The sequence below is a fragment of the Heterodontus francisci genome, chromosome 17 (assembly GCF_036365525.1).
Source record: "Heterodontus francisci isolate sHetFra1 chromosome 17, sHetFra1.hap1, whole genome shotgun sequence".
Lineage (NCBI taxonomy): Eukaryota > Metazoa > Chordata > Chondrichthyes > Heterodontiformes > Heterodontidae > Heterodontus > Heterodontus francisci.
The window spans coordinates 92,548,548-92,575,447 of NC_090387.1; the positions used below are offsets into that span (position 1 = coordinate 92,548,548).

At 42.2% G+C, this 26,900-nt stretch overlaps 1 protein-coding gene across 2 annotated transcripts; it reads left to right on the forward strand.

Moving 5' to 3' along the window:
- The first annotated feature begins 615 nt into the window (after positions 1 to 615).
- LOC137379272 (tapasin-related protein-like) lies at positions 616 to 24,703 on the forward strand. 2 transcript variants are annotated; one of them, XM_068049992.1, is made up of 7 exons: positions 616 to 687; positions 827 to 1,144; positions 5,484 to 5,795; positions 12,850 to 12,999; positions 13,443 to 13,480; positions 21,590 to 21,714; positions 24,265 to 24,703. In XM_068049992.1, exons 1-7 carry the CDS (start codon positions 633 to 635, stop codon positions 24,290 to 24,292), a joined length of 1,026 nt encoding a protein of 341 aa, XP_067906093.1. In that variant the 5' UTR covers positions 616 to 632; the 3' UTR covers positions 24,293 to 24,703. The 2 variants fall into 2 exon arrangements, with proteins under 2 accessions (XP_067906093.1, XP_067906095.1); XM_068049994.1 differs by having other exon boundaries at positions 12,886 to 12,999.
- Positions 24,704 to 26,900: the final 2,197 nt, after the last annotated feature.

Sequence of the window (26,900 nt, forward strand, 5' to 3'; positions counted from 1 at the left end):
AATGTTGAAAGACAAACTAAAATGTGGTGCAATAAATGAGTGAAAAAGCGACACTTTCCCCCGATCATTCCAACTGGAGTTAACCCGCATGACACTTACTGATCTGGGAGCGCCCGCAGAGAGAAAAACAGATTAAACGTTTCAGGTCGCTGCCGTATTTCCAGCATTTTCTGTTTCTTATTGCAGTTTAAAGAATCCGCAGTCATTTGCTTGTGTTTCCTTACACTTGTCCTGTCACTCTGTTTGCCACTTTCTGTCCGATTGACCTGGTTTACTTTTCTTTTTTGCTGTCAGTCAATAACCAGACCCGGGATATATATATGTATGTTTTTTACATTTATATTTCGAAAACAATTACTTTGAACAACTGTGCGAAATAGCAATTATATTTAACACATATGCTGGGCACAGGATTGATCAGTGTGGTCTTTCTTTTTATTTCATCTATATTCTGTTGCTCGTGATTCTTCAAACCATACAAGATTCACTGTTATAACCACAGATTACACCTCATCTCTTCTTTCATTGCACGGCTGTTGTAAAATTGTGGCATAACACGTCATCGTTTCATGGCTATAAAGTCACCAGAGCTACTTGCTTATTGGCAGCAAGTTGTTATTACTTTGTTCAATATGACTGTGCGCGCTGTGTTTCGGTGCATGGTGATCTGGGGGATGAGCCCGACAGGTATTTTCCGCAATTGCATTTTTTTTTATCCTACTTTGTCTCTATTCCTCCGAAACTAGATCTCTCTGACTGTCAGCCATTGCAAGTCTGATCTGATATGTTGGATGTATGATTGCATGTGTTTTTCTCTCCCTGAAAGTTTTTGGCAATGCCAAGTTCCAGGTTTCACAAAGCCCCCAACACAAGATTGTGACGATCGGTGAAAACATTACCTTCACTTGTGCGTTCACTCCTCTGTCAGATAATTCCGAAGTGAATGTTTTCTGGTGGAAACTCGGCCAAAGTATATTCCTGCAACCTACCGCAGACAGGAGGAGACAATATTTTATCCGGAAAGGACAGGGCACACTCCAGCTCCTTGATATTCGTTTGCAGGACGCTGGGGTTTATTACTGCGGAGTCAAACAACAAAGAAACACGGTCACAAACGGAACTGGATCAAGTGTTGTTGTTCACGGTAAGCGGCCTTGTAGAGGATGGAGTTGTTAAAATTATGTCCAAGATAATTTAAATAACTGAAAATATTAGAAGATGCGGAGAGTGATTTGTGCCGTATTTAACTATTTTAAAGCTTTTTGTCACCTGCCTATTAATCTTCAGTATTCACTATAAAAAGCTAAAGGGAGTGTTTTCAGCGCACAAAATGTCATCACAAATAGGGAGCGCAATGTATTAATTTCAAAACTATTAATATTACTGAAACTACGTTATAGAGAATGTTAAATGGTTTGCAAATAATGTAATAACGTTCGACTTGACTTGTATGAATCCGATCTGATCGGCTCTACACATGTTTCCACCGGTATGATTCAGAAAATTGTCATATTTATAATAAAGATTGAACGTTTGATATTTCGAAAATTGTGGATAAAGCCAAAATGCAATTCTTGAACTGATGCAAGCATTAATGTTTAACACTTACAAGCGTTCATACATCAGAAGGCAATGTCCCAAAAGCCTGATACAATTTAACGATTCTCAGTCAGCAGTGAATCCCGGGAATGAACCATCGGAACCCCTAATCTCTCAACAAATAGTACTGAGAAATAGGTGTATTGGAACTGATACGAACTAAGCATTTCTGCATAAATGCTGCATAAAGACTTTATTATAGTAAAAAAAATGTATTGAATTGCATTTATATAGCTCCTTGCAGATACGCAGAGCTTCAGATAACATCGTTACACGCATACATCGGTTAAATCAAAGCAGATTCAAACAATTCGAATCGAACGTTGTTAAAGCTAGATGACAATTATTCAGCGTTCTCTATAACTTGGCAAGAGTTTCTCCATAAAGAAATCCGAGCGAAGTGTATTCACTGTTGCTTTTACTTTCCTCACCAGAAGTATCTTCAAGATCCCTATTGATAATTATATTCCAAAATATTTCAATGACTATTACAGATTTAGGATTAAAACGTTAACGTAAATATTAATTACGGATAAAAGTATCCACGTTTCTTCAATGTTGACCTTATAATGAACAAAGAGTTCATGGCATAAGCTTAAAATGGACTTAGTTGTTGACACATAGCACTGTTTGTAACGGAAAGTTAGTTGGGAGGAGATCATTTGCACAAAAGTGTTTCGTGAGTGAGCATTTAGTTCCTCCGATTTTACAGTGAATATATTCCTGTGCTAAACACATATGCAGCTCATGCTGTTGTTGTAGCGGAGCTCGTAGCACTTTTCTCTGAGTAATTGTGGGGAGAATTTATGGACTGTTCTTCATAAATTCACGTGTCCAAATATCTAATGGACTCTGTTGAAACGATATAAAAGGCCGTTTATCTGCTGTTTACGCTGACCTTCCCCGGAAAGTTCGAAGGTGATCAAGGAAACGCCCATGAAAATTCCAGATATATTCCAGATTTAACCAATTGACCAGGCCTGCAAGTTTCCTTCGGTATTGGTAGATTACTGCCCTGTTGTACCTCTGTATTTCAGGTCAGAATGCAACCAAGTCCTGTTTGTTTTTATTTGTCGAATTAAAATACCCCCAGCATTGTTGGGGAAAAAGCGAGCAGTTCTCACAGTATTTTGACCAACATTCCACTGCCAATCTTTATTAATATATACAGATAAATTTGGAATTTGTTGAGATTTCCTATTTGAATCATGGTTGTTGCATTTACCCAAATCACAAAACTGATTTATCTGAAGATAATTCATTGTATAGAGATGTTATGATGTCTGTAATAGTTGTGAGGAAACGCTCTATAAATGCAGCTGTTTCATAGAATCATACAAAGTTTATGGCACAGAAAGCGGCCACTTGGCCCATCGTGTCTGCGATGGCCAAAAAACGAGTCACCCAGTCTAATCCCACCTTTCAGCATTTGATACGTAGTCCTGCAGATTATGGCACTTGAGGTGCATATCCAGACTCCTTGTAAATGAGTTCAGGGTCTCTGCCTCTACTATTCTTTCAGGCAGTGAGTTCCAGACCTCGCCACCCTCTGGGTGATTTTTTTTCCTAATCTCCCCTCTGATTTTTCTACCAATGGTGTAAATCTGTATCCCCTAGTCACTGACCTCTCTGCTAAGGTAATAGGCCCCTAACATCCACTCTATCCAGGCCCCTCACAATTTTGTACATTTCAATCAGATCTCTCCTCAGCCTTCTCTGTTCCAAGGAGAACAACCCCAGCCTATCCAATCTTTCCTCATAGCTGCATTTTTCCAGTCCTGGCAACATCCTCGTAAATCTCCTCTGTACCCTCTCTAGTGCAATTACATCCTTTCTGTAATGAGGTGACCAGAACTGCACACAGTACTCAAGTTGTGGCCTAACCAATGATTTATACAGTTCCAGCATAACTTCCCTGCTCTTATATCCTATACCTCGGCTAATAAAGGAAAGGATTCCATATGCCTTGCTAACCACCTTATCGACCTGTCCTGCTACCTCGGGATCTATGGACATTCACTCCAAGGTTACTCACTTCCTCAACACCGCTCAGTATTCTTCCATTAATCGTATTTTCCTTTGCCTTGTTTGACCTCCCCAAACGCATCACCTCACACTTCTCCAGGTTGAATTCCATTTGCCACTTTTTTGCCCATCTGATCAGTCCATCAATATCTTCCTGCAGTCTACAGCTATCCTCCTCGCTATCTACCACACGGCTAATCTTTGTGTTATCTGCAAACTTCTTGATCATGCCCCCTACATTTATGTCCAAATTGTTAATATATACCACTAAAAACAGGGAACCCAGTACTAAGCCCTGCAAAACACCATTGGAAACAGCCTTCCAGTTGCTAAAACACCTGCCAACAAGTATCTTTTGTTTCCTGCCCCTGAGCCAATTTTGTATCCACCTTGTTGCATTTCCTTGGATTCCATGGGCTTTTATTTTTCTAACCAGTCTGCCATGTGGGACCTTGTCAAAAGACTTGCTAAAATCCATGTAGACTAGAGGCCTGCTTTAGGTCGGGAAAAAGAACTCGACCCGAACCCAACTGAACCGCAGCTAACCCGAGCCCGACCCAGCCCGTGTCCCTCTGATTTTGCCCTGAGCCCGACCAGACTCGAACCCGCCACTACTTGGCCCGACCCGACCATCCATTTACTTCCCTTCCTGACACCAAACCTGCAAGAAGCTGCAGCTCAAGCGTGATGACGTCATAGTGACGTCACTCGCTCATTGTGCAGACTCAGTTTCGTCCCATACTCCCAGCTCAGATAAGTTTTTCTTATTTTTAATACTTACCAGCAGAGGATGGACCGTGTTTGTCTGGCCTGACCTGACCCAGCTGGATATGGACTCGACCCGACCCAACCCGCAGCCCGAAAGCCGGCCCTGGAAGATGGGCCCGACCTGAACCCGACACATGTCATCGGGTCGCATCGGGTTTGGGTCGGGTAGCAGGCCTCTAATGTAGACTACATCACGTGCATTACTCTCATCTATCTTCCTTGTCACTTCTTCAAATAATTCAATCAAGTCAGTCAGACAAGATCTTCCCTTAACAAATCCATGCTGATTATCTTTGATTAACCTGTGCCTTTCTAAGTGACAGTTTTTCCTGTCTCTCAGAATTGATTCCAATAATTTACCCACTACCAAAGTTAGACTGACAAGCCTGTAATTATTCAGTCTATCCCTTGCTCCCTTTTTTAAACAGAGGTACAATGATAGCAGTTCTCCAATCCTCTGGCACCACAGTGAGGACTGCAAAATGATGAACAGACCTTCTGCTATTTCCTCTCTGGCTTCTTTTAACAGCCTTGGGTACATTTCATCTGGCCCTGGTGATTTATCCACTTTCAAGGATGTTAATCCCATTAATACTTCATCTCTCCCCATGTTTATTACATACAATACTTTACACTTCTCCTTCTTAACTACAATATCTGCATCGTCTCCCTCTTTTGTGAAGACAAAGTATTCATTAAGAACAATACAAACATCTTCCACCCCTACACATAGGTTACCTTTTGGTCATTTATGGGCTCTATTCTCTCCTTAATTATCCTCTTACTCTTAATGTATTGATAAAACATCTTTGGGTTCATCTTGATTTTGCTTGCCAATATTTTCATGCCCTCTCTTAGCTTTCCTAATTTCCTTTTTGATTTCACTTTCTACTTTTGAGCCTCCTCTTGGCTTTCTGTAGTATTATGTTCATAATTCTGAGGCATTTATGAAAGTACAAGATTACTGTCATGTAATCAAAAAAAAATGTAAAGTTAATAAAGACTGAATTAACTTTTGGAAGTAAGATGTAATAATGCTCTAAATTTAAAATACTGAACCTATATATGATTTTCCCTGAACACCTGTATAGTTCCGCCGTCTACCCCAAGGATTCTTACCAAAACGCCTGATGGAAATTCAAACATTTATCTTCATCTTGTATGTGAAACGACTGAGTTTTACCCGGAGACTATTACCTTCAGCTGGTACAAAAATACAAGTAACGTTGTAACCGGAATAAAAACCACAAAGCAATTGGACAATATGGGACTGTATCAAGCTTCCAGTATTCTTCAAGAGTCACAGCCAATTCAAATAGACACTTTTTATATTTGTTTGGTATCTCATAGCACCCTCCCGACTCCAAAATTAGCTGTTTATTTGGTGTCTACTTCTAACCCAGGTAAGAAGACAACGAATAGATCTTTATCCTCAATGTTATTGGGCTGCAAGTTGAGAAATAAGGCTGAGGCAAAGACTGCCCCTTGTTATTTATGTGGAAATCGGACACTCACGCATGTAAACTCGGAAGGCTGGAACTTTGGTGTCCGTGGTTCCCTGCTACCACAACCGCCATGGGATAACGGTATCTCACCGTTTGCCTCCTGGTGTGAAGTTACTGTACTTGCCTGGTGTGATACATGTTATAGAGTTAGGAGTATCTGTAGGTCAGTGTGGCTTGTTAAAGAGAGTAGCAGTGTAAATTTGATGGGAGTGGTATTCGGTGCAAAGGGAGAAGTAAGTGCTGAATATTCTAAACTATGGGGTAACAGAACACAGGCAAATAATCGCACTGGGGGCAATAGAATACATGATGCCTTGACCAACACACAAGAAAAAGCAGCAGGATCCGAGGACCTTAATATAATTAATTGATTAATTAATTGATATTTAAGAATCTAGATTCTTCTTTCTTTTGGGCCTCCTTATCTCGAGAGACAATGGATACGCGCCTGGAGGTGGTCAGTGGTTTGTGAAGCAGCGCCTGGAGTGGCTATAAAGGCCAATTCTGGAGTGACAGGCTCTTCCACAGGTGCTGCAGAGAAATTTGTTTGTTGGGGCTGTTGCACAGTTGGCTCTCCCCTTGCGCCTCTGTCTTTTTTCCTGCCAACTACTAAGTCTCTTCGACTCGCCACAATTTAGCCCTGTCTTTATGGCTGAATCTAGATATGTTTTGTCAAAGAGGCATAACGGCACAGAAGGAGGCCATTTAGCCCCTTGATTCCATGCCGGCTGTCTGGAGAGCAATCAAATCATTCCCATTCCCCGGCTCTATCCCCGGAGCCCTGTAAGTTTATTTCCCTCAAATGCTCATTCAATTTCCTTTTGAAATCATTCACTGTCTCCGCTTCCACCACCCTCGAAGGCAGCGAGTTCCACGTCATTACCACTCGCTGTGTAAAAAAAAAGTTCTTCCTCACAAACCCCTGCATCCATTTCCCAAACCCTAGTCATAGAGTCATAGAGTTATACAGCACAGAAACAGGCCCTTCAGCCCTTTGGCCCATCATGTCTGTGCCGGCCATCAAGCACCTAACTATTCTAATCCCATTTTCCAGCACTTGGCTCGTAGCCTTGTATGCTATGGTGTTTCGAGTGCTCATCTAAATACTTCTTAAATGTTGTGAGGGTTCCTGCCTCTACCACCCCTTCAGGTAATGTGTTCCAGATTCCAGCCACCCACTGGGTGAAAAAATCTTTCCTCAAATCCCCTCTAAACCTCCTGCCCCTTACCTTAAATCTATGCCACCTGTGCTAAGGGAAAACGTTTCTTCCTATCTACCCTACCTATGTCGCACATAATTTTGTATACCTCAATCATACCCCTCCTCAGCCTTCTCTGCTCTAAGGAAAACAACTCTAGCCTTTTCATTCTCTCTTCATAGCTGAAATATTCCAGCCCAGGCAACATCCTGGTGAATCTCCTCTACAACCACTCCAGTGAAATCACATTCTTCCTATAGTGTGGTGACCAGAATGGTACACAGTAGCATTGTGGCCTAACTAGCATTTTGTACAGCTCCATCATAACCTCCCTGCTCTTATATTCTATGCCTTGGCTAATAAAGACAAGTATCCCATATGCCTTCCTAACCACCTTATCTACCTGTACTGCTGCCTTCAGTGATCTATGGACAAGTACACCAAGGTCCCTCTGACCCTCTGTACTTCCTAGGGTCCTACCGTCCATTGTATGTTCCTTTGCCTTGTTAATCCTCCCAAAATGCATCATCTCACACTTCTCAGGCTTAAATTCAATTTTCCACTGCTCTGCCCATCTTACCAGCCCATCTATATCATCCTGTAATCTAAGGCTTTCCTCCTCACTACTTACGGCACCACAATTTTTGTGTCCTCTGTGAACTTAATGATCATACCTCCTATATTCACGTCTAAATCTTTAATGTACACTACAAACAGCAAGGGTCCCAGCACCAATCCCTGCAGTACACCACTGGTCACAGGCCTCCACTCGCAAAAACAACCCTCGACCATTACCCTCTGCCTCCTGCCACTAAGCCAATTTTGGATCCAATTTGCCAAATTGCCCTGGATCCCATGGGCTCTTACCTTCTTAACCAATCTCCCATGCAGGACCTTATCAAAAGTCTTACTGAAGTCCATGTAGACTACATCAACTGCTTTACACACTATCTACACACCAATCTCCTCCTCTAAAAATTCAATCAATAAGTTAGTTAGACACGATCTCCCCCTGACAAAGCCATGCTGGCTATCCCTGATTAATCCCTGCCTCTCCAAGTGGAGATTAATCCTGTCTCTCAGAATTTTTTCCAATAGTTTCCCTACCACTGATGTTAGACTCACTGGCCTGTAATGAACCTGGTTAATCCCTACCCTTCTTAAATAATGGTACCACATTCACTGTCCTCCAGTCCTCTGGGACTTCTCCTGTGGCCAGAGAGGCTTTGCAAATTTGTGTCAGAGCCCTTGCAATCTCCGCCCTTGCCTCACATTGCAGCCTGGGATACATCTCATTTAGGCCTGGGGAATTATTCACTTTTAAGCCCACTAAAACCACTAATACCTCCTCCCTTTCAGTGCTAATTTGTTCAAGTATATCACAATCCCCCTCCCTGATCTCTACACCTACATCATCCTTCTCCATAGTGAACACCGATGAAAAGTAATCATTTAAAACCTCACCTACATCCTCAGGCCCCAAACACAGATTGTCACTTTGTCATAGAAAAAAAAACACCTTAGGTTCAGTAATGTTAGAGAATTTTTAGAGAAAAAATTCTGCAGGCCTTACCTGGTCTGGCTTACATATGAATCTTGACCCACAGCAATGTGATTGACTCTTAACTGCCCTCTGAAATGGCCCAGTAAGTGATTCAGTTGTCAAGGGCAATTAGGGATGGGCAACAGATGCTGGCCTTGCCAGCGACAGCCACATTACATGAAAACAAATGTGGTTATTAACGATAGTGATTAATGTTAAGCTTGACTAATAAGGATTTAATATTCGTGAAAATAAGTATATGTCCTAGTGGTTAAATAATAGTGTTTAAAGATGCGAATAACTTAACAATAGATACGTCAGAGTTAATAATTAGTAACAAAAATAAGAAATGCTGGAAATACTCAGCAGGTCTGGCGGCATCTGTGGAGAGAGAAACAGAGTTAACGTTTCAGGTCAGTGACCCTTCAGCAGAACTTGTTAATAATTAGTCATATATTTTACATCAGCTGAATTCACCGACCCAACATATCTAAATCTTAATTGGCCAATTAGTTAAAAAATATCCTACAAATAGCCAACAACTTAATTAATTAATTAAGATAGGACAGTTCAGACAGTATGTTGGTGTTGTAGCATGTGTCCCAAACTGAGAACTTGCAAAATATGTCTCTGCCTCCAGAGAGTCCGGCACAGAGTCATTGAGCTGGATTCTGAACTAGAGACATTGGGGAAAATAAGGCAGGAACAGGAATTACTGGGTATTTCTTTCCAGAGTACAGTCACACACAAGAGAAAAACATAGCTGCAGGAAGCGGAGAGCGTGCCTGTCAGTCAGCCGCGTAAGGGGAACATAAATGAGGTGATAAACAAGGTCTAGAAAATGCTGCTCCTGTACAGCAGATATAAAGTATTCATTACCTGTGAGGAAAAAGTGTAAGACTATGGGATGACAGCCAGAATCCTCACCAAGATCGTGAAGCAGGGGGCTGTCAAAGAGAAGGAGGGGAGTGTCCAATGTCTGTAGTTATTGAGAATCTTATAACTACGTGGATAGATTATATTCTTTGCTGTCAGGATCGAGAATCCTGAAAGGGGAGCAGTCTACCCAAAACCAGGATAAGGGACACCTCAACTTTCATATATATCAACTAGTGTCTGATATATCAAAGAGCAAAGAACAGTACAGCACAGGAACAGGCCATTCGGCCCTCCAAGCCTGCGCCGATCTTGATGCCTGCCTAAACTAAAACCTTCTGCACTTCCGGGGTCCGTATCCCTCTATTCCCTTCCTATTCATGTATTTGTCAAGATGCCTCTTAAACGTCTCGATGGTACCTGCTTCCACCACCTACCCCGGCAACAAGTTCCAGGCACTCACCACCCTCTGTGTAAAGAACTTGCCTCCCACATCCCCTCTAAACTTTGCCCCTCTCACCTTAAACCTATGTCCCCTAGTAACTGACTCTTCCACCCTGGGAAAAAGCTTCTGACTATCCACTCTGTCCATGCCGCTCATAACTTTGTAAACCTCTATCATGTCGCCCCTCCACCTCCGTCATTCCAGTGAAAACAATCCGAGTTTATCCAACCTCTCCTCATAGCGAATGCCCTCCAGACCAGGCAACATCCTGGTAAACCTCCTCTGTACCCTCTCCAAAGTCTCCACGTCCTTCTGGTAGTGTGGCGACCAGAATTGCACGCAATATTCTAAGTGTGGCCTAACTAAAGTTCTGTACAGCTGCAGCAGGACTTGCCAATTTTTATACTCTATGCCCCGACCGATGAAGGCAAGCATGCCGTATGCCTTCTTGACTACCTTATCCACCTGCGTTGCCACTTTCAGTGACCTGTGGACCTGTGCGCCCAGATCTCTCTGCCTGTCAATACTCCTAAGGGTTCTGCCATTTACTGTATACTTCCCACCTGCATTAGACCTTCCAAAATGCATTACCTCACATTTGTCTGAATTAAACTCCATCTGCCATTTCTCCGCCCAAGTCTCCAACCGATCGATATCCTGCTGTATCCTCTGACAATCCTCATCACTGTCCGCAACTCCACCAACCTTTGTGTCGTCTGCAAACTTACTAATCAGACCAGCTACATTTTCCTCCAAATCATTTATATATACAACAAACGGCAAAGGTCCCAGCACTGATCCCTGCGGAACACCACTAGTCACCTCCCTCCATTCAGAAATGCACCCTTCCACTGCTACCCTCTATCTTCTATGACTGAGCCAGTTCTGTATCCATCTTGCCAGCTCTCCTCTGATCCCATGTGACTTCACCTTTTGTACCAGTCTGCCATGAGGGACCTTGTCAAAGGCTTTACTGAAGTCCATATAGATAACATCCACTGCCCTTCCTTCATCAATCATCTTTGTCACTTCCTCAAAAAACTCAATCAAATTAGTGAGGCACGACCTCCCCTTCACAAAACCTTGCTGCCTCTCGCTAAAGTCCATTTGTTTCCAAATGGGAGTAAATCCTGTCCCGAAGAATCCTCTCTAATAATTTCCCTACCACTGACGTAAGGCTCACCGGCTGATAATTTCCTGGATTATCCTTGCTACCCTTCTTAAACAAAGGAACAACATTGGCTATTCTCCAGTCCTCTGGGACCTCACCTGTAGCCAATGAGGATGCAAAGATTTCTGTTAAGGCCCCAGCAATTTCTTCCCTTGCCTCCCCCAGTATTCTGGGGTAGATCCCATCAGGCCCTGGGGACTTATCTACCTTAATGCTTTGCAAGACACCCAACAGTTTTAGTTTAGGCAGGCATCAAGATCGGCGCAGGCTTGGAGGGCCGAATGGCCTGTTCCTTTGCTGTACTGTTCTTTGCTCTTTGATATATCAGACACTAGTTGATATATATGAAAGTTCCTAAGAAGGTGGTGGCCTAGCAGAAAACTAGTTGATATCTAATGCTGTTTCCATTTTTAAAATATTTCATGGAAAGCCAGCATTTGTTGCCCACCCCTAATTATCCTTGAACTGAGAGGCTTTCTAGGCCATAAGAGTCAACCACAATACTGTGAAGATTTCCTTCGCTAACGGACATTCGTGAATCAGATGGCTTTTTATGACAATAGCTTTTTTTTAATTAATGACATTTCAATCGCATGGTGGGCTGTGAACCCGCGTCCCGAATGACTATTTACACCTCTGAATTATAAGGGCTGCGACGTTACCATTACACCACCACGGCCCATAACACCACGAAAGGGAAATAGAATAATACCTTGAAACAACAGACCAGTCAATGTAACGTCACTCAGAAAATATACTGCAAATAAGTGATAGCAGACGATCTCGAGACAGAAAATATCATCAAATAGTAAGCATGGATTTCGAAAGGCTAAGATCAGCTTAGTTAATGTGTTATATTATACTTCTTTGAGGTGAAAAAGAGTTGACAAGGGTAATGTAGTAGATGTCATCCAGTTGGATTTCAGAAGGGTAGATTCATGACGAAGGTTATGGCTTGGTGAGTCAGAGGAAAGTCATTAAATGGATAACAAATTGTCTGAAAGTAGGAAAGCAGATAGGAGGACTAACGGGCAACTGCTGCGATTGGAAGAAGGGAAAATGCAATGTTACATAAAACATCATTGCTGGAACCACGGCTTTTCATAATTTATTAATGATTTGGACTCAGGAGTAAGAAACTCAACATAAAAATTTGCAGATAATACAAAACTGCGGCTACAGCTAACCGTAAGGAAGAATATAACCTAATTCAAGAAGATATTCGAAAGCTTGCAGACTGGCAGGTAAGTTAAAAATCATCTTTAACATGGATCAATGTGAGATGAAGCAGACGCATCACCTAAACTTCATAAGATGACATCCTATTGGCGTAAAAGATTGAAATTGCGAACTGCCTGCTGTATGTCTGGCTGAGATGGGGACAAGGAATTCAATGACAGGGCTTGCTTGTGCCAGGCGAAATGCTTTGAGTGGAGATATCCAGCAGCACGGCTTAAACCGCACAAAAGCCAACGAACACACATCCAATTCAGAGAAACTGGCCCTGGTGTATTGTGTCCAAAATTCCGAAAGGCAAGCTCAACCAATAAAAAAATGTCCATGTTATGCTTTTAGACTCCATCCAGTTTCTATGCGCCGGAGTGAAATTGCCATCATTAAGATAGAGTTTAAATGCATGAGTAAAGTTAATTAAGTTTTGTTTCAGTCGTTACCTGTTAAGTCATTTTGAAGTTATTGTTGTTTCGTAACTCCTGTAGGGCAAATTCTCCTAGCTACATTCATTAATCTTACAGACATCAATATTAAATTTGAATACTTACTGACTGTTGGGTGTGTGGTCAGCGGATTCTTATGTCTAGTGCTGGGGACCATAATTGGAAAAGGATGTCAGTTACGGACCCGTGGAGGTAAGGAATTGTTCATGATTTATATCTAACAGCCTCAATTAAACATAATATTCATCACCAGAAGGCCGATAAACGCGGAGTTACTGTCAGTGCATGAATTTCAAGCTTTCGTGGGACTGGCAATTAAGTGTGATTATTTGAATACAGAAATCTTTTTTTTTACCTGTTAAGCCAAGATAGATCTTCGAGTGGTATACACAACTAAAATGAATGCATATTTAAAATGTAATTTGAATTCTATCGCGCTATTTTACGGTAACTATCAGTACAGGTACAATTTAGGGTCTGGATTTTTTTAGCTTGCAGTAGTTCAAATGCACGACAGTAATTATGATATCGAACTATTCAGCGCCAGTCGACCGTCTGGATACATATGCACTTGCTCTGTCTAAAAAAATTGAAATTCACAGCTAAGTTTTTCCTTTCTCTTTTACGATGTACAGATACAAAACAAAATGGATCTCATCATTGTGAAGACACGGTATGTTCATATATTCCAGCCATTATGTTATTGTGTGTATATGTTCATTCTGACGTAGCATGAGATTTATGTGTAAAATAAGTCTACTTTAGTCTCAGCATGTTCTTCAAATGCCGGATGTGTTCCAACTGAAAATCAAATGAACGCTGGTCTGCTTATGTGTATGAAGTCACAGATTGAGTACCCCACATACGCACTTCACAATGGTTCCATAGCTTTCATTTCAAACACTTTGGCCTATCTATGTAAAATTGCAAGCCTTTACTATCACCAGGGGGCATAATTTTAAGGTGATTGGAGGAAGGTTTCGGGGAGATGTCAGAGATGGTTCTTTGCACAGAGAGTGGTGGGTGTGTGGAATGCGCTGCCAGCGGTGGTAGTAGAAGCAGATACATTAGGGACATTTAAGCAACTCTTGGATAGGTACATGGATGATAGTAGAATGAAGGGTAGGTAGGTAGTTTGATCTTAGAGTAGGTTAAAGGTTCGGCACAACATCGTGGGCCGAAGGGCCTGTACTGTGCTGTACTGTTCGATGTTCTATATTCTTTACTATTCGTGTTAAATTGTTTTTCTGACTGCGCTTATGTGCATCTTTCAGGAAGCTGATTTCATGGCCCAGATTTTGCAGTCAGTGGTGAAGGAATAGCATTCACAGTTCATTAAGCCACAGACGTTTTGGTGGGCTGTTGCGGGGCAATTTATAGTAATTGGAAATTCCATTCAGTGTGCACCTTCTACTGGGGGTCATTGTCATGTGTGAACATGGCAAGTAACCCACGTTGAAACTATCAGACTGATGAATCCGTACACCCGCCCGCAGAGCACAAACCAGAACTGTCAGTAAAAAATATTTAATTCAAATTAAAATCGTGTGCATCAAGCAAAATCAAGAAAAAGAATAAAGATTAGATAAAGAGGGATAAATAAAACAGACAAAAAGAAAGACTAAAAACATATGCTTTCAAAGTTTCAAAAGTGATCTCCATTTTGCTGTCAGCGGTGAAGGAACAGCGCTCGCTGCTTACCTCACAGATAACTGTCTATAGATATGTTCCAAAGTTTTCCACCAACCTGGCTTGTCTTCTACCGTATAGCCCTATACTACCGTATAGTCCGTGAACAGGTCATGCTACAGCCAGGCTCCTCAGCCAATCAAATTAAAGTATCCTCACTGAGCCCGGCAGAGTCCAAACCAGTAAGGATAAAGCAGGCCATATAAATTAGATTTAAATGTTGTAGAGCAAGTGAAATAAAGATTGTGAAATACTGATGGGTTTAAGGAGGGCAGCTTACAGAGACAAACAGAAAAAAAGTAAAGAAAAATAAAGATCTTAACTGTAACATTATTGTTTTCCTGAGGGAATGAGATTCCACGTTAATGAACTTTTTGCTCAGCCCCAGAGATGTTGTTCAGCAGTAATTATCACATATTGCGCCACCAAATGGCCAATCAATCCAGAGGAGCAGTCAGTTGTGCCAGTCTGTTATTGAAATATGTATTCAAAGGATAGCAGACAATTCTGAGAAGGATGTGCTAAATCACGTGGATCACATCCTAAGTATTTTGACGAAACCTAGAAATGTGGTTGAAATTTAAGCATTGAAGGTAGCGCATAGAAGAACATAGAAAAAGTGTTAGGGATCCGAATTTGTGGTGGTGGGGGGTGGGGGGGGGGGGGCGTTAGCCTTAAAATGAGCTCTCGAAGGAAAAGATTATACAGAATAAAAGCAAAATACCGCAGATGCTGGAAATCTGAAACACAAGCAAGAAATGCTGGAAATACTCAGCAGATCTGGCAGCATCTGTGGAGAGAGAAACAGAGTTAACGTTTCGGGTCAGTGGCCCTTCATCAGAAATTTCTGATGAAAGATTATACAGAGATGTTTGTTTCGGAAAAGTGTGAACACGGTCATTCCGGGAAATGACTTGAAATCAAATTAAATTAAACTGAGAGAGAAGGAAAGGGGGCGGACAGACGCAAAGCTTCAAAATTAAATGACAGATGTCAGAGCAATTTTCTTCACAAAAGAACTATCAGAGATCTAGATGGAGTGATTGGAAATAAAAATCTGCAAATGTTTATGAAACAGCTGGATGCTGCAGTAACCTGAGGGATGTTCTGTACTGATCCAATAAGAAAAGCAAAATTACACGCCGGCACCTGTGATCAGTAACTTTGAATATGATATACATCGGCCAATAGTTTGGAGTTCTCTGTGTAATTATGGTCATGTAAATCCAATATGGACATTCGTGTTGGGGTCTGTATAGAGTAGAACATTAGTATCAATGTTACATATCTATGGCGAGAGATACTAAGCCAGCTCCAGGTGTTTGGGATAGTAAAAGGAAGATTCCAGAACTTCAATCATCTAAGAAGGCCAACTAAACGGGTTAAAGATACAGTGGCACAGTGGTTAGCACCGCAACCTCACAGCTCCAGTGACCCGGGTTCAATTCTGGGTATCGCTTGCGTGGAGTTTGTAAGTTCTCCCTGTGACCGTGTGGATTTCCGCCGGTTTCCTCCCACAGCCAAAGACTTGCAGGGTGATAGGTAAACAGGCCATTATAAATTTCCCCTAGTATAGGTGGGGATGTGATAGGAATGTATGTGGGATCAGTATAAATGAGTGGTTGATGGTCGGCACAGACTCGGTGGGCTGAAGGGCCTGTTTCAGTGCTGCATCTTTAAATAAATAAAATAAACATTGTTGGAGTAACGATATGATGGCAGATGAGAAAGGAGCCATTCTCTCAAAATACATGGTGCCTCGTCTCATATACTGCTTTGATCTCGGGGGCAGATTGTTGGACTGAAAATCAATGCTTTGTAATGGACATTCGCAACATTTCTCAAATTCCGGCGATCTTTCGAAGAAGCTTTGAAAGATAGCGAGGAACCTTCGGAGAATCCCATGGTCAGTGTTGTTCCGGGTTCTCTGCTTCTGCCTTTCCCTATCTACAAGCGTGATATGTGGGAAAAATGCGATAGAGTGTCTGGTGACGGGAAACGCCAGCCTCGATAGTCTTATGGAATTAAAGCAAGATCTGTATTGTTGTAAAGTGCGAGTTCGATGTAGCGAAATGCCTCACCATTTGTCAGAAAATTGAGGTCATGTAACGGGGTGGTTCTGCTGTCCGGTGCAAAACCACTTAAAATCAATCCGCAAGAAGACGCCGCAAGTCACAGGTGTTAATGTGGAGCGAACTGTGTGTCAGCGAACTGCAGATGGCACATCGGTCGGAGTTGGAGCGAATCAGTGGGACTGGAGATGTTACTTGATGGTGGAAGCTCGAGGCGTAAAACTGGGAGAGGACAAAGAAACTCAAGAGGCAGAGAGATGGAAAGCCTTGAGAGACAGTGAATGAGGGAAGAAAAGAGGGATCATAGATTCTCAGACAGTCCGATTCTCTAGTTTAATAGAGAGAGCAGAGCAGAAACGGAGAATCTACTGCCTCTCTGCATAATTAGATCTTCTATAATTCTGCGTTGCCATATAAAATCGATTGTCTAAAATTCTCTACAAAATATCAGATAATTTTGAATTGCAAGATAAATTAAAAGGGTTTGAACACTAATGAAGAGTTAAGATTTAACAATTATTTATGCGGGATTACTCGGGTCCCAGCGAAAATATCAGTTTACCATAAAGGAGATTATTGTATTCTTAAAGTAAAATTATTGTATGGGAGAATACCGCCAGATGGTAGCTGGATCCACTTAATAACCCGAAGGTAAGTCGGAAATCGTTACAATGACAATGAAGGAATAGGTCAGTGTCAGAATACATATATCTCGAAATAGAGAGATTGATACATGGATATTGGTAGTCTTTCTGGTGCTGGGAATATCTATGTTTATACTTCAGGCAAATCATATTTGAGTTACGCAACCGGATAATAACATCTGCCGTTCTATTTGAGTGCTCGTTAAATGTGAAAAAGGGGGCCTATTAGGTCCCGAATGTTGCATATTGTGTAGGGTCGCGTCAAAAGATTAAATGGATTCAGTGCAACTTTCAATATCCGTATCACATTGATATCCACAGTTATAATTAGTGAGATAGCATATAGCTGCAAAACGCTTTAGAACCAAAGAACCATAGAAGAAAATAAAGCACAGGAGGCCATTCAGCCCCTCGTGTCCGTGCCGGCTGAAAAACTAATTCCACCTTCCAGCACCTGGTCCGTAGCCTGGCAGGTTACAGCAATTCAGGTGCATGTCCAGGTACCTTTTTTTAAAAATGGAGGGTTTCTGCCTCCTCCACCATTCCTGGCAGTGAATTCCAAACACCCACCACCCTCTGGGAGAAAAAAGATTTTCCTCATGTCCCCTCTAATCCTTCTACCAATCACCTTAAATCTGTGCCCCCTGGTAATTGACCACTCCAATAGGGGAAACAGGTCCTTCCTGTCTACTCTAACTAGACCCCTCATAATTTTGTACACCTCAATTAAGACCCCCCCCCCCCCACTCCGCCCCCCAGCCTCCTCTGTTCTAAGGAAAACAACCCTGGCTGATCCAATCTTTCCTCACCGCTGCAACTTTCAAGCCCTGGCAATATTCTTGTAAATCTCCTCTGCACTCTCTCCAGAGCAACTATGTCTTTCCTGTAATGTGGTGACCAGAACTGTATGCAGAACTGTGGCTGAACCAGCGTTTTGTACAGTTCCAGCATTACATCCCTGCTTTTGTATTCTATACCTCGGCCAATAAAGGAAAGCATTCCTTATGCCTTCTTCACCACTTTATCTACCTGTCCTGCCACCTTCAGGGACATGTGGATATACACTCCAAGGTTTAGTTTAGTTTAGTTTAGAGATACAGCACTGAAACAGGCCCTTCGGCCCACCGAGTCTGTGCCGAACATCAACCACCCATTTAGACTAATCCTACACTAATCCCATATTCCTATCACATCCCCACCTGTCCCTATATATTTCCCTCCCACCTACCTATACTAGGGGCAATTTATAATGGCCAATTTACCTATCAACCTGCAAGTCTTTGGCATGTGGGAGGAAACCAGAGTACCCGGAGGAAACCCACGCAGACACAGGGAGAACTTGCAAACTCCACACAGGCAGTACCCAGAATCGAACCCGGGTCCCTGGAGCTGTGAGGCTGCGGTGCTAACCACTGCGCCACTGTGCCGCCCCAGAAGGTCTCTCACTTCTTCTACTCCTCTCAATATCCTCCCGTTTATTGTGTATTCCATCACTTTATTTGCCTTTCCCAAGTGCATTACCTCACACTTCTCCGGCTTGAATTCCATTTGCCACTTTTCCGCCCACTCAACCAAACCATTGATATCTTTCTGGAGTCTGCAGCTATCCTCCTCACTATCAACTACACGGCCAATTTTTGTGTCATCAGCAAATTCCCCAATCATGCCTCCTACATTTAAGTCCAAGTCATTAATATATACCACAAACAGCAAGGGACCCAACACTGAGCCCTGTGGAATGCCACTGGAAACAGCTTTCCATTCACAAAATCATCCATCGACTACTACCCTTTGTTTCCTGTCACTGAGCCAATTCTGGATCCAACTTTCCACATTCCCCTGTATCCCATGGGCTTTCATTTTACTGACCAGTCTGCCATGCAGGACCTTGTCAAATGCCTTACTAAAGTCCATGTAGACCACATCCACTGCACTACCCTCATCAATCCTCCTTGTCACTTCCTCAAAGAATTCAATTAAGTTAGTAAGACATGACCTTTCCTTAACAAATCCATGCTGACTATCCCTGATTAATCCATACCTTTACAAGTGGCAGTTTATCCTGTCCCTCAGAATTGATTCTAATAATTTACCCACCACTGAGGTCAGACTGACTGGCCTATAATTATTTAGCCTACCCCTCGCACCCTTTTTAAACAATGGTATAACATTCACAGACTTCCAATCCTCTGGCACCTCGCCCATATCCAGTGAGGATTTGAAGATGATCCTCAGCGCATCTGCTATTTCCTCACTGGTTTCCTTTAACAACCTTGGATGCAATCCATCCAGCCCTGGTGATTTATCCACTTTCAAGGATGTCAGACACTCTAGTACTTCCTCTCTCATGCTAATCATATCTAATATTTCACAGTCCTCCTCTTTTACTATAATATCTGCTTCATCCCTCTCTTTTGTAAAGACAGAGGCAAAAAACACGTTAAGAACCCTACCCATATCATTGGCATCCATGTGTAAGTTCCCTTGTACATCTCTGAGAGGCCCTACTCTTTCCTTAGTTATCCTCTTGCTCTTAATGTACTGATAAAACATCTTTGGGTTTTCCTTGATTTTACCTGCCAATATTTTTTCGTGTCCTCTCTTTGCTTTTTTAATTTCCTTTTTTACTTCACCCCTGCACTTTCTATACTCCTCTAGGCTTTCTGAAGTATTAAGTTTTTTGTGATCATCACAAGCTTTATTTTTCTGCTTTAACTTACCCTGAAAGCCTCTTGATAACCATGGGGCTCTAGATTTGTCTGTACCACCCTTTATCTTTGTGGACATGTGTCTGCACTGTGCCTGTAGAATCTCGCTTTTGAATGCCTCCCACTGGTTTGCCACTGATGTTCCTTCCAGTAGCTGTATCCAGTCCACTTTTGCCAGGTTACGTCTCAGTTTTGTAAAATTTGCCTTCTCCCAATTTAGAACTTTAACTCCTGTTTCATCTTTGTCCTTTTCCATGATTATGCTAAAACTAATTGTATTATGCTATCTATCTCCAGAATGGTCACCCATTGCTACTTCATCTACTTGCCCAGCTTCATTACTGAAGACTAAATCTAGAATTATGCCCCCTCTCATTGGACTTGTTACGTGCTGGCTAAAAAAGTTCTCTTGAGTGCAGTTCAAGCATTTTGTCCCCTCTGTGCCCTTCACACTGTTTGTTTCCCAGTTGATATTCAGGTAGTTGAAATCTCTGACTATTATTGCCCTATAATTTTTACACTCAGAAATTTGCCTACATATATGTTCCTCTATCTCCCTCCCACTATTTGGGGGTCTGTAGTACACTCCTAGTAGTGTGGCTGCCCCTCTATTTCTGATTTCCACCCATATGGCCTCTTTTGACAATTCATTTAGCATATCATCCCTCCTCACAGCTGTTATTGATTCCTTAACCAATAATGCTACTCCCCCCTTTTTATCCCCCTCTCTACCCGCCTGAAAAACTCGATATCCACAGATGTTGAGCTGCCATTCTTACCCCACTTTAAGCCAAGTTTCCATTCTAGCAACAATATCATGTTGCCATGTGTCTATCTGTGCCCTCAGCTCACCGGCTTTGTTCATTATACTCCTTGCATTTAAATAAATACCTTTTAACACTGCCAAATTCCTGTGCTGCACACTTTTTAATCTTTGCTTCTTCTGTCTTTCCGAGTCGTAGAGAGATACAGCACCGAAACAGGCCCTTCGGCCCAACGAGTCCGTGCCGACCATCAACCACCCATTTATACTAATCCTACATCAATCCCATTTTTTCCCTCTCACATCCCCACCTTCCCTCAATTCTCCTACCACCTACCTACACTAGGGGCAATATTTTTACAATGGCCAATTTACCTATCAACCCGCAAGTCTTTGGCATGTGGGAGGAGACCAGAGCACTTGGAGGAAACCCACGCGGTCACAGGGAAAACTTGCAAACTCTGCACAGGTAGTACCCAGAACCAAACCGGGTCACAGGAGCTGTGGTGCTAGCCAATGCGCCACTGTGCCGCCCTTAATGATCAGGATTGCTAGCCCATGTTGATTACTTCCCCCTCCCTAGCCCTGGCCAATTTTTTGCCTTCCGTTCCCTGCCCTGAAATTGTCCTATCTGAAACTGCCCTCAGGTTCCCATCCCCCTGCCAAGCTAATTTAAACCATCCCCAAAAGCACTGGCAAACCTTCCTGTAGGATATTTGTCCCAGTCCTGTTCAGGTGCAGACCGTCCGGTTTGTGCAGGTCCCACCTTCCCCAGAATCAGTCCCAATGCCCCAGAAATCTGAAGCCCTCCCTCCTGCACCACCTTTGAAACCAAATCTGGTTTATATAGCAATCTGAAAACTGATGAGGAACATGTTTTAACCATATAGCTCTTTACTGTTACAGTCCATGGAACGAAGAGATGATAACACATTGGATTACGCTGCCCTAAATGTGAATGGTTTAGAGAAAAGAGGAATCCGCAAGGAGAATAAAAAGTGTACGGAATATGCTGCAATCAAACTAGACCGGTACGAAAGAGATGCACAATATGCCTACAGAGAACCAGTAGTCAAATGATTTCAGATATGGAAGATATGGAGTGTGATTGCTGGTAGATGCTGGAGCCAATTATCTACAGTTCCTGGTGTGGAATGACTCTAGTGTTACAGCAATATGAAAACAAATACAGCATGGTCCTCATTTTGCGTATCTGATAGTGCTGTATAGTAATTAGAGTAGTCGTTATTTCCTTATCATGTACTATTGTCTGGTGATGGAATGTATGGTAATTTTTGCATCATCCATTGGTAACGAGATCATTTACAACCTTGAATGCTTAGGATAGTAAGCATTTCGAGATATTTGTGTAGCATATTTACACGGAGCACAGTTGTCTCTTTATCCAGTCAACATGAGCAAACTTCGATTTCAGAATTCTTTCCTCGTGTACTTGTAGGTTGTCATATCTCTCAAGCCAACCAATCTCCTGCTTCTCAGTAAGACTGCCAAGACAATCCTTTGAAACTGGTCTTTGGACCAGCAAAATGCTGGCAAAAACAATTTACTTTATATATAAAGTATTACAGTGCTACAAAATATTTACAGCACAGAAACAAGCCAGTTGGTCCAACAGGTCACCCCTGTATTTATGCTCCACCTGAATCTCCTCCCACCCTACTTCATCCAACTTCAGCAACATGTCCCTCTAATCGTCTTTCCCTCATGTATCCATATAGCTTCTAAATGAATACAGAATACTGAATAAGGAGGACGTATTAGATAGGCTGTCTGTACTTAAAGTGGATAAGGTACCAGGACCAGATGAGATGCTTCTGAGGGAAATGAGGATGGAAATCACGGAGGCACTGACCATAATTTTTTCAGTCTTCCTGAGACTTGGGGATGGTGGCAGAGGACTGGAGAATTGCAAACATTACATCCTTGTTCAAAAAGAGTGTAAAGACAAGCCCAGTAACTACAGGCCAATCAGTTTAACTTCAGTAATATAAAAGCAAAATACTGCAGATGCCGGAAATCTGAAATAAAAACAAAAAGTGCTGAAAAATATTCAACGGGTCTGGCAGCGACCTGAAAGTTCTGATGAAAGGTCATTGACCTGAAACGTTAATTCTGCTTCTCTCTCCACAGATGCTGCCAGACCTGCTGAGTATTTTCCAGCACATTTTGTTTTTATTTCGGTTTAACTTCGGTGGTGGGGAAACTTCGAAAAAGAATAATTCAGGACAAAATTGTCCTGTCATATAGACAAACGTGGGTTAACTAAATAAAGCCAGCATGGATTTCTTAAGGGAAAATCATGTTTAACTAACTTGCTGGAGTTTTTTGAGGAGTTAACAGAGAGGGTTGATGAGGGCAATGCTGTTGATGTGGTGAACATGGACTTTCAAAAGGCATTTGATACAGTGCCACACAACAGACTTGTGAGCAAACTTGTAGCTCATGGAATAAAAGAGATGGTAGCAACATGGATATGAAATTGGCTGAGTGACAGGAAACAAAGAATAGTGGTTAATGGATGTTTTTCAGGCTGGAGGAAGGTTTGTAGTGGAGTTCCCCTGGGATCAGTGTTAGGACCCTTGCTTTTCCCGATATAAATGATCTCAACCTTGATGCACAGGGCACAATTTCAAAGCTTGCGGATGATACGAAACTTTGAAGCATTGTAAATTGTGAGTAGGACAGTGTAGAACTTCAAAAGGACGTAGAGAAGTTGGTGGAATGGGCAGACAGGTGGCAGATGAAATTCAATGCACAGAAATGTGAAGTGATTCATTTTGGTAGGAAGAACATGGAGAGACAATATAGAATAAAGGGTACAATTCTAAATGGGGTGCAGGAGCAGAGGGACCGAGGTGTATATGTGCATAAGTCATTGAAGGTGGCAGGACAGGTTCAGAGAGTGGTTAATAAAGCATATAGTATCCTGGGCTTTATTAATAGGGGCATAGAGTACAAGAGAAAGGAAGTTATGTTAAAACTATATAAGACACTAGTTTTGGCAGCCACACTTTAGGAACGACATGAGAGCATTGGAGACAGTACAGAAAAGATTCACGAGAATGTTTCCAGGGATGAGGAATTTCAGTTATGAAGATAGGTTGTAGAAGTTAGGACTGTTTTCCTTGGAGAAGAGAAGGCTGAGAGGTGATTTGATAGAGGTATTCAAAACATGAGTGGTCTGGACACAGTAGATAGAGAGAAACAGTTCCCACTCATGAAAGGATCGAGAACGAGAGGGCACAGATTTAAAGTATTTGGTAAGAGAAGCAAAAGTGACATGAGGAAAAACTTTTTCACACAGCGAGTGGTTAAGGTCTGGAATGCGCTGCCTGAGAACGTGGTGGAGGCAGGTTCAATTGAAGCATTCAAAAGGGAATTAGACAGTTATATGAAAAGGAAGAATGTGCAGGGTTATGGGGAGAAGGCAGGGGAATGGAACTGAGTAAATTGCTCTTTCGGCGAGCTGGTATGGACATGAAGGGCTGAATGGCCTCCATCTGCACTGTAACGATTCTGTGATTCTGTGAATTCTAATTTTTTTTTAATACTGACTGCAGAAAAAGCAATGATCAGACCGTGCCTTAAAAGAACTGGAGGCTGTAACATCTTAGAGTCTCTGAATCTGGTCCTTTTCAAGTCCACCAGTACAGAAAACCAACCTCCTAGTGATAAGTCTACAAGCAACTAACTTGGTGACCTGCTGAAAATCCACCTCTTCCAGAGAATCCTGCACCGACTTCAATGTGTGACTCTTGGTATTGAATCCACCTAACTATACTTCAGGAGTGAAAACGCCTTCTCCACTGGGCCCACAACACATGCCTTTTCCCCAGGACTAGCAAAATCATATGACTTACAAACCATTCTTCTGTTTGCAATTTGTAAAAGTGCACTATCCTTTTCTTTCTCGAGTGTGTGTGTGAGTGGTGAGTGAGTGACATAGCGTTAAACTTTCAGGGTGAATGTGTAAATAAATATAATCTTTATTTAAACCCATGGAAAGCGTGCTGCTGAATATTCAAATTGGCCACACACTCAGGGGTTAAGAAACATGTGCATCTTCCTTGTCAAAAAGCACATTGATTGCAGACAGCAAAGGGAAAAGAACTGGGGTTTCAGTTCTCTCTCAGTTCTGTCTATAACAAAAGGCAAAGAGAGTATAAGAGACCAGCAGCCAACATAAAAGCGAATCCAAAAGTCTTCCATAAACACACATAAAGGGTAGTAAAAGGAGGGGTGGGGCCAATTACAGAACCATAAAAGGGATTTGCACATGGAGACGAAGGGCATGGCTAAGGTACTAAATGGGTACTTTGCATCTATCTTTACCAAGGAAGAAGATGCTGCCAAAGTCACAGTGAAAGAGGAGGTAGTTGAGACCTTGGATGGGCTAAAACTTGATAAAGAGGAGGTATTAGAAAGGCTGGCTGCACTTAAAGTTGATAAGTCACCAGGACCAGATTGGATGCATCTGAGGATACTGAGGGAAGTAAGGGTGGAAATTGTGGAGGCACTGGCCATAACCTTCCAATCCTCCTTAGATACAGGGATGGGTGCCAGAGGACTGGAGAATTGCAAATGTTACACCCTTGTTCAAAAAAGGGTGGAAGGATGATTCCAGCAAGTACAGGTCAGTCAGTTTAACATCAGTGGTGGGAAAGAATTTAGAAATGATAATTCGGGACAAAATTAACAGTCACCTGGACAAGTGTGGATTAATTAAGGAAAGCTAGCATGGATTTGTTAAGGACAAATTGTGTTTAACTAACTTGATTGAGTTTTTTGATGAGGTAACAGAGATGGTTGATGAAGGTAATGCATTTGATGTGGTGTACATGGACTTCCAAAAGGCATTTAATGATAAAGTGCTACATAATAGAATTGCCAGAAAAGTTGAAGCTCATGGAATAAAAGGGACAGTGGCAGCATGGATACAAAGTTGGCTGAGTGACAAGAAACTGAGAGAAGTAGTGAAGAGTTGTTTTCCGGACTGTATACAATGGGGTTCCCCCGGAGTCAGTAGTAGGACCACTGCTTTTCTCGACATATTTAATGACCTAGGACACAATTTCAAAATTTACAAAACTTGGAAGTATTGTAAACTGTGAGGAGGATAATTTTGGTTGGAAGAGCAAGGAGAGGCTATAAAATAAAGGGTACAATTTTAAAGGGGGTGCAGGAACTGAGGCATTTGGGGGTATATATGCACAAATCATTGAAGGTGGCAGAGTAGGTTGAGAAAGTGGCTAAAAAGGCATACGGGATCCCGGGCTTTATAAATAGATGCATAGAGTACAAAAGCAAGGAAGTTATGATGACCTTTTATAAAACACTGGCTTAGCCTCCACTGGAGTATTGTGTCCAATTCTGGGCACCACACTTTAGAAAGGATGTGAAGGCTCTAGAGAGGTTACAAAAAAGATTTATGAGGATGGTTCCAAGGATGAGGGACTTCAGTTATGTGGATAGATGGGAAAAGCTGGGGTTGTTCTCGCTAGAGAAGAGAAGGTTGAGAGGAGATTTGATAGAGGTGTTTAAAATCATGATTGGTCTGGACAGAGTAGATGGAGAGAAATTGTTCCCATTGGCTGATGAGTGCAGAACCAGAGGACACGATTTAAGGTGATAGGCAAAAGAACAAATGGCAACATGAGGAAAATGTATTTTACTCAGCGAGTGGTTAGGATCTGGAATGCACTGCCTGAGAGTGTGGTGGAGGCAGATTATATTGAGTCTTTCAAAAGGGAATTGGATAATTATCTGAAGAGAAAACAATGTTAGGGCTATGGGGAAAAGGTACGGGAGTGGGTGTAGGTGAGTTCTCTTGCAGAGAGCTGACATGGACAGAATGGGCCAAATGGCCTCCTTCTGTACTGTAACCATTTTAAAATTCAGTTATATGTAAAAAAAACACAATCTAAAGAGGCGAGAGCGAAAGTTTGAGAGAGACAGGAAGCCATTGAGCACAAATCTAACAAGTACACACTTAGTGAGATGTGTTCCCTCCCTGAAGGAAAAGAGGGAGATGGGACATTCCCTCTTTTCACCCTCCCTCAGCTGAACAGTTTGTTGACTGCAGGTGAAGTTGCTTCGTTGAGTCTTTGCCCAGATTTGGGTGGTTCTGTCTGTCTGTCTGCTCGCCCTCTGGGATTGGGCCCTGTCCAGTGTAATATTTATCCAGGCTTCCCAGTGT

Coding starts and splice junctions, on each gene's coding strand:
- LOC137379272 (XM_068049992.1), top strand. CDS start 633: ATGACTGTGCGCGCTGTGTTTCGGTGCATGGTGATCTGGGGGATGAGC. Junction 688..826: donor CTGGGGGATGAGCCCGACAG/GTATTTTCCGCA, acceptor TCTCCCTGAAAG/TTTTTGGCAATGCCAAGTTC. Junction 5,796..12,849: donor GGTGTCTACTTCTAACCCAG/GTAAGAAGACAA, acceptor TAACTCCTGTAG/GGCAAATTCTCCTAGCTACA.